Genomic DNA, 8,185 nt, shown 5'->3' with positions numbered 1-8,185 from the left:
GTGTATCGCAGAAAACCGTATATATATATATATATATATAATAGCAGTACAAGGTGGTCTCCCCTCCCTATAAAAATATATTTATTAGAAGATACCCATGTTTCTCATATAATGAATGAAGAATGCTGTTCAGATAATATGATTGATTTCCATTAGTCAAAATGAAGTAAAGTTATATTACTAATGAAGGTTTTCTCAAAATTAATTTGTAGTATTTTCTTAAAAAATTTATTTTGATAAAATAAAAATTGAGTTCTTTTGTTTATATTTATATATATTTCAATTTTAGTTTAGAAATTAAAGTTCTAAAGTAGTTGATTGTATTAAATTAATAATTCCAAGAAACTAAAGCGGAAGGCATATTTTTTTCGCTTTCAAGAAGCAAATGAAGTTTTTTATCATCAAATATAGTTGATTGTATATTTTAATAATAGAAAGTATTAATAAAAAATCATTGGCTGTAAAATAATTTGAGGCTTTTTTTTGTATTAAAAATTATGAGGTTTAAATATTTATTTGCTCATACAAACTTTTAAATTAAACGTTTTTATTTATTTTGATTCAAAATATGAGTAATTAAAGATATAAAAAAAAGTGATTAATAATCATATGTATAAAAATTTGTAGGTGGCGCTACGACTTATTAAACAAATTTAGAAAAAGAACTAATTCCATTAAAGAAATCATTTTTGTGAAGAAATTGTCAACCGGAAACGTGTTTTCTAATGTTGCGAAGGTGTTGTCTGGGTAACGTCCTCTTCCCAAATCAAACTACTAAAAAAAAAACCTGTTGATGGAAAATTCCTAAACTCATTCATCAAGTGGACTTCGACAATTTTATTTATTTGCTATTTGTTTGACACTGAATAGATATTTTTGGTTCGCTGATTTTGCTCTTTGGAATAGAATTATTTCAAATAAGGGCATGTATTTTACTTTTCTTCTCAGAATTAGTTGGAAAAAATTTTGATATCCAGAAATTTAGGTAAAAAAATTTTTTCTGTGCAACTGTCTTGTTAGTGACAAAATTCCTCTTCCTTAAATTTGTTTTTAGTTCCGTTTTTAATATGATCGCTTATTTAGTAATGTTTTGCACGCTATCAAAATTTACTCTTGCTTTTGTTTACAAAATAATCATTTAAATTAACAGGTGTTACAGAAAATTTAAATATCTCTTATGTGTCTGATAAAGATTGGTAACAATACATTTTGATACTCAAATAGCAAATAAATTTTATAAAATCTCTGTAAGCATCATTAAAATGAAACTTATTATGATAAATTGAAAAAGCTAAGTATTGCTTGCTGAGTAAGCGATTTTTTAAAAAAATTTTTAAAATAAGTAATTCTTTATTTTATTTAAATCGGATTTTTTTACTGGAATTTTTAAAGACGCTTTTAAGAACTTAAGTTTATGATTACATTTTTTAATGTACCTATAATTGAAATAATCTTAAAAATAAATCATAGCAATGCATTATAAACTGTATTACTGTTGTTAAAAATTGTTTTACAAAAATATCGGAAAATGAAGGTTTAAAATTATTGAAAATGGAATAGAAATAATGTTTGCATAATTTTTAAAAAATAACAAAATAATTTTTGTTGTATTGCAAAATAACTTTTAATAATAATTTTTGAAAAATAAACAAATCACGGAATTAGTTTTTAAAATTATTTTTATATAAATATTAAACTGAATGACAAAATAAATTATTTTGCTATATGTCTTACTTCAACTACAGGTTGACTAATAATTCATATTGAATTATTTAACTTTCTCATTTGTTAAAAAATCACTCTTTAAATACAGTTAATCTGAATTTATCTTTAAGCAGCTTTTTTTATGCCATATTAGAATTTTTTTTTTAATATTTTATGTTCACTACGATTCAAAAATACACTTGCTTCATTAAAATGAAATATTTTTTTTTGAAATTGTTTTTTTATCAAATTATAAATTAGTAGAATTTTATTAGCCATTATGTTTTTCACAAACAGAAAAAAAATATTCATATTTCCTAACTTGTCTGTGAGTTTTCAAATCTGGTTACAGCTTGAGACGTGTTTAAAAAAAATGGAATGTCAAAATGTCTGTTTACAAAAATTGACAAAGCCAGTGGCATTTCATTGGTGAGTTAATCGCTAGCGAAATGGAAAAGTATCCTAATTTTCTTTTCGAAAAAGGTTGACAGCTATTAAATATGTTTTATTCCATTTATAAATTATTATATTTTTTATCTGAATTTTTATTTTTTTTTTTCATTTTTAAAAACAAAAAAATAATCGGCATTTATTTTTAGAATTAAAATATGTGGGTTATTTAAAAAAAAATTTTTATTTTGAAACTGAAATTAAATTTTTTTTTATAATTTTTTAAACTACACAATTAAATTAAGAAAATGTAGTTAAAAATTTTTGAAGTTTAAGATTTATATTAACATTTTGTAATTTTTTTTTAAAAATAACCCATATATTTAAACTAAAAATTTTTATATATATAATTTTTTTTTAAATTTTATTTTTTAAAATACTTAATTTTTTTTAAAAAATTAATTTAAAAAAATAACAATTTATAAATTAAATAAAACATATTAAATAGTTATCAACCTTTTTAGAAAAGTAAAGTAAGCAATAAAATTCAATTGTTCCAGCTGGGACTTTAACAAATAGTCTAATCACATTATGAATACATATCAGCTTGAAACTTTTTGTTTTTTAAATGAACTTTAATGGGGCATATTTTACCCCAGAAGCAGCAAATTTGTATTTATCCAATATTTTCAACTGTGCTTTTTAATTTTGTTTTAATAGGAATTTTCAAGATTCTCTTGTTAATTTGAATTCTGAAAAATTTTAATGAATTATTATTTTTTTTTTTAATACTTCTAAGTAATTTATTTTACCTGTATTATGTGTAATTTTATGCTAAAATATTTATGTCAGTTTTCCACAATCTTTGAGTGATTTTTGTTTCAATGATAACTTTGGTAAATAATAATGTATTAATTGAATTGCTTAATGTAATTATTTAAGTAATATATTCAGAGTTCTCCTGGGAATAAAAAAGGACTGCGCTTCCTCTCAGAAAAAGGCACTTAGAGTTTTGAAGGGGCGCTCAATTAACACTGTGAAAAATTTATTAATATACCTCGGAAAAAGATAAACTTATAAAAATTTAACCAGTTGAGAATACTCTATACAAAATAAATATTTGGTATAGTAATCAGAATTAACACTATAAATACAGATAATTTTACCAATGAATTTAAACAATGATAAATTTAAACAATGAATTTTTTTAAAAATGGAATATGAATAAAAAGGCAGTGTTTTTAAGAGATGATAACTTATTTTTACGCAATGGGCAAATAGGGCGCATCAAAAGGCAGACAGGACCAGCCGTCCTTCAAAAAATACTTTGGGAGAACACTGTATATTTATTTTAATTTTCTTTCGCAGTTGTCATACTAATGTCTAAATTTTCTACTAAACATGAAAAACGAGTATTTAAGTTAGAGATTTCTGGAATGCAATAATACTTATCTATTTATTTGCAATACTATTTGCAATACTAAAAGCAGAGTCCATGCTGAGGACTTCAAATTATTAGCCAGTCATTTAGCAATAGTAATGAAATAATTGCATTAAAAGAAAAATAATTAAATAACTCATAAATTTAAAGTAACTCATAGAACTTAATAAAACAAACTAATTTATTGTTAAAAAAAACTCAGATAACAACGTATCTTAAATAACTCATAAATGACACCACAAAGTCCCAATGAATGAATGTACAAAATGAATACATAAATTCAGGTTTAGTCATTTTTGATTCCTGCTGAATTAAAGTCGGAAAATATTTTTATATATTTCTCAAACTTAAATCAGGGGTCTGTCTAGATTTTTCTGAGGGGTACCTATTTTGTGAAAATTTAGACATAATTTGTGAAAAATTAAAAATTATATTAAAAAATCAACAAAAAAATATGAATTTATTGTTTCTTACGGGATACAAAAATAATATTTTAAGAAAAAGTTTTTTGTGAAGGTACCGCTAAACGGTAGTAAATTTGGCCTGGGCAGACCCCTGCTTAAATGCATAAATGCAATCCTCATACTTCATTGAAACAAACACCAATCAAAATACAGATGATTGATTTATCACTCGCAATATTAATTTTCAAAAATTAAACTTAATATTTGAGTTTAAGAAATTAAACAGACATGTTCTTATGTCAGTTTGAAGGATGAAATTTTCTGCAAATTCAATGTATAGCTTTCATGGAGAAGTGCGCAAGTGTGTGAACACTATTAGTAAGCACCTATCACCGTTCTCAGGTTTAATTTTTTATTGATTTATTCACAAACATTAAGTCATTTGTAACAAATTGTGCTTAATTTTAAATTTTAATGCTTACTATGTGTCATTTATAAGCAGGGTTCGTGATTTTTTTGATTTTTTTAAAAAAAATAAAAATAATCCGATTTTTTTTTATTTAAATCTGATTTTTTTTTTATTCAAATACACTGTAAGAAATTTAATTTATGATTAAAAATAATTTATAAATGTTTAGTCAAAATTAAATTAACATTAAAACTATATTATAACAATATTTTAGGAGCTCTAACTTACTAAAATAATTTTTCGTTATAATACATAGCTTTGAATGCATGGCAATCATTTTGGAACAAATGCATGATTGAAATTTAAAGACTAGATGAAATAGAGAATTTAAGAAGTACATCAGGGTTCTGTTTAGGTTTTTCTGAAAGGCACCTATTTTGTGAAAATTTAGGTATAATTTGCGAAATAAAAAATTATATTAAAAATTCAACACAAAAATATTGTAAAAATATGGATTTATCGTTTCTTACGAGACCCAAAAATAAAATTTTAAGAAAAAGTATTTCGTGAAATTATTCTACAGTTTTTCCTAAAGTTGAATTTGTGAAGGTAAGTTTGGCTTGGATAGACCCCTGTACTTTAACTATTAAAGCAAAGTTTCAATTAGCGAACCATAATTTTAATTTGAAATTGTGATTTCTTTTTTTCCCTCTTGATTTTTAAAATGACAAAATAAATGTAACAGATTTTGTTTATAAATGTAGTCATTCATCAAAAAATAAATAAATATTTAATCTATATATTTTTATATTAAAATATTCATTTTTAATCCTACATCAATAAAATATAATGTAGGTTTTAATTCCATGCTTTTTCAATCAAAAGGTAGAATTGTAATTAACATTATTTGCATTTTTTTTGGAAGAAATTCATGTTTATTAATTACTTTCTACAGCTATGCAAGTCTATATTAAGTCAGACAGCATTAAATGTTTACTTTAATCTGTACTTTCAATCTCAAGAATCGATAGATTTTTAAAAATGTAATTTCAAATGTGTAGGAATTTAACGCACATCAAGAAAGAAAGTAATTTCGTTAACTAAAATTAATTATAGCAATTTATTTAAAATAAATTTTAAAACTAAGATAAGAAAATAATAAAAGTATCAATAATTGAAACACTGTTTTTTAACTTTTAAAATCAATATATATATAAAAAAAATCAGTTAATTTAAATCAATGATTTCTTTAAAAAAATCATTTGATTTAAATCATGATTTAAATCAACAAATCCTGTTTATAAGTGGTTAATATCAGCACAATACTATTTGTAAGTGTAATAAATTTTTTTTTAACGTCAATATTTTTAATTAAAAAAAAACAATAGGATTATATTCTTTTTACTTTATAAATTTAGTATATTTTTACATATACTAAATATATAAATTATTTACACATTACTAAATTTATTTTTTTAACCAACTTAGGATATTTAAGTTGCAATTTGAGTGTTATCAAAATACTAGACAATTTTGGATTATATATTAGCATATAGCTTAAAAGAATATTAGACTACTATGTTTCAGTATCTGGTAAGCAAGCACAGTTTGCATAGCTATCTGAAACTAACTGTGAATGCTATTCTAGGCACTAGTAAACAACAGCAATTAGAGCACTATATACCTCTAGTAATTCATTTCTGCACCATATACATACATTATTTTTTGAGCTTTTAAATGTCACACAATGTTTTATTTTAATATTGGGAGTAAAAATTAGTTCGGTCCGTTTTCAAAAGATGACTCTGGCTGTTATGATTGTTTCATAGTGGCAGCTGGTTTTGGTGGTTTCAGAGAGGTTAGACATCTGTCAATAATATTAACTTTATATCGCTTTGAGTTTCATACAAAAATCCTTTGTTGAATATGTCAAATTTTGTGGTAACTAAGCAGCATTTGCGGGAGGTTTTGTGTTTCTGCTTTAATTGGAGGAAAAGTTTAGCTGAAGCACATCGAATGCTTGTAGACGCTAAAGTGGGATGTTTTATCGCACTCGCCATATTTGCCGGGCATTGCTCCTTCTGGTTATTGGTTGTTCCAACGGATGCAGCACGATTTGGCAGTTCACCGGTTCACTTCTTTGGCAGAAATCGAAAATTGGCTCCTAACTTGGATCGCCTCAAAAGATGAGACATTCTTTTGAGATGGAATTCGAAAATTGTCTGAGAGGTGGGAAAAAGTAGTTAGCCAGCGATGGACAATACTTTGATTAATCTGCTCATTTATTTTGTTCTGAAATAAATGCATATTTGACCACAAATAAACGGATCGAACTCATTTGTACTCCTGATACAATTATAATCTGTTTTATTTACCAATTAATTTGAAGTATTATAATTATATTTCAGTGATTTGTAATGAAGCTATGGAGGATATGGAAAAGAAAAATAAAATGTTTGGGTTTTATTTGCTTAATTCCGTTATTTTTAATGGTCATTGTCTTCTTCAAATCTCACTTCATGTTAGATGATGAGTTTGAACCACCTCATGTTAAGAAGGCTAATGGACAAGAGGAATATATTGATAAACGAGGAATTCATGTAATTGTCGGGCATTATATTGGAAATGATTTACCTTGGAACCCAACCCCCAATTTGACTGATGGTAAGCTGTTCAGTATTTTTTTTTCTGTCATATACTAATTTTATATTCATTCATTTTTCATATTAAAGAAAATTTGTATTTGTAGTTTGCATTCTTATTGATTCTTATTTATATGATTTAAATGGAATTTGTTCATTTTAAATATATTCCTATTTAGAAGAAAATTTAATTAAAAATATCAAAAAGTAAAATTATATACATTGATGTTGAATGTTTACCTAATTCAAACTATTAAAAATCATGCCAACTTTTTATATGTGAACTAAGTAATAAACATGTGGTCGTCATTCTAACAGTGTTCTCCCTAAGTGCATTTAGAAGGGTGGTTCGCTCTCCCTTCCCTTGGATCCCTATAAATGTGTCCTTTTTTGTAAAAATAAACCACCCATCTCTTAAAAACACTGCCTTTTCATTCATATTCCTTTTTTTTTTTAAATTAATTCACTGGTTTAAATAATAATTACACATTGGTAAAATTATCTGCTTTTATAGGTTTAGTTCTGAATACTATTACAAATATTTTCTTTGTTAGGATTATTCTCAACTGCTTAAATTTTTATCAGTATCTCTTTTTTCAGGGGGGGGGGGGATATTAATAAGTTTTTAATGATTTTAATTTTTAAAATTATTTTTTAAATAAATAACTCTTTTTTTTTAATTTTAAAAAATGTATTTTTTAATGTTTATTTTCTCATAATTTTCACCTTAAATTATATACAATTCTTTCAAGTTGTTTATCAATTAATAGTTTTTTTTTTTAAATTTATTCCCAGTAATATTATGTATTAGCATGCCTTTGATTATTTTAATAAACTACGAATTTTTCCCTTATTCTAATAATGAAAGATTTTTTAGATATACACATAAAATAGTATAAGCGTGTAATTTAAAAATTGTTGAAATTGATTATCATATTCAGTTATTTCATGATAGGACACATTTTGATAAATTTTTACAGTGTTGAAGAGTGCCTTTTCAAAACTTAGAGTGCTCTTTTTTATTCCAAGGGAGAACCATGATGCTATAAAGCAATCTTTTGCAAATGAAATAAAGTATTTATTTCTTAAAGTTATTATTACTTAAATATTTATCACCCTAGTAGTATCCAAATATTTTTAATGAATGATTTATTTTACTATTTATCATTGCTTAATAACTGTAATTTTTTCCCCC

The 8,185-nt window shown here is 24.4% G+C and overlaps 1 protein-coding gene across 1 annotated transcript in view; it reads left to right on the top strand.

Moving 5' to 3' along the window:
• The first annotated feature begins 707 nt into the window (after nucleotides 1-707).
• LOC107436969 (polypeptide N-acetylgalactosaminyltransferase 13) overlaps nucleotides 708-8,185 on the top strand; it is a 44,729-nt gene continuing 37,251 nt past the window's right edge. Inside the window, exons 1-2 of the mRNA XM_087152524.1 lie at nucleotides 708-985; nucleotides 6,757-7,012. Of these exons, the coding sequence (XP_087008650.1) occupies nucleotides 6,766-7,012 (247 nt within the window). The 5' untranslated portion in view covers nucleotides 708-985; nucleotides 6,757-6,765. The remainder of the gene's footprint in view (nucleotides 986-6,756; nucleotides 7,013-8,185) is intronic.

This window comes from Parasteatoda tepidariorum, chromosome 9 (assembly GCF_982258835.1).
Source record: "Parasteatoda tepidariorum strain Cologne lab strain chromosome 9, Ptep-v5.0, whole genome shotgun sequence".
Lineage (NCBI taxonomy): Eukaryota > Metazoa > Arthropoda > Arachnida > Araneae > Theridiidae > Parasteatoda > Parasteatoda tepidariorum.
The sequence above is the reverse complement of the archived record's forward strand: the minus strand, read 5'-3'. Positions and strand labels throughout refer to the sequence as shown.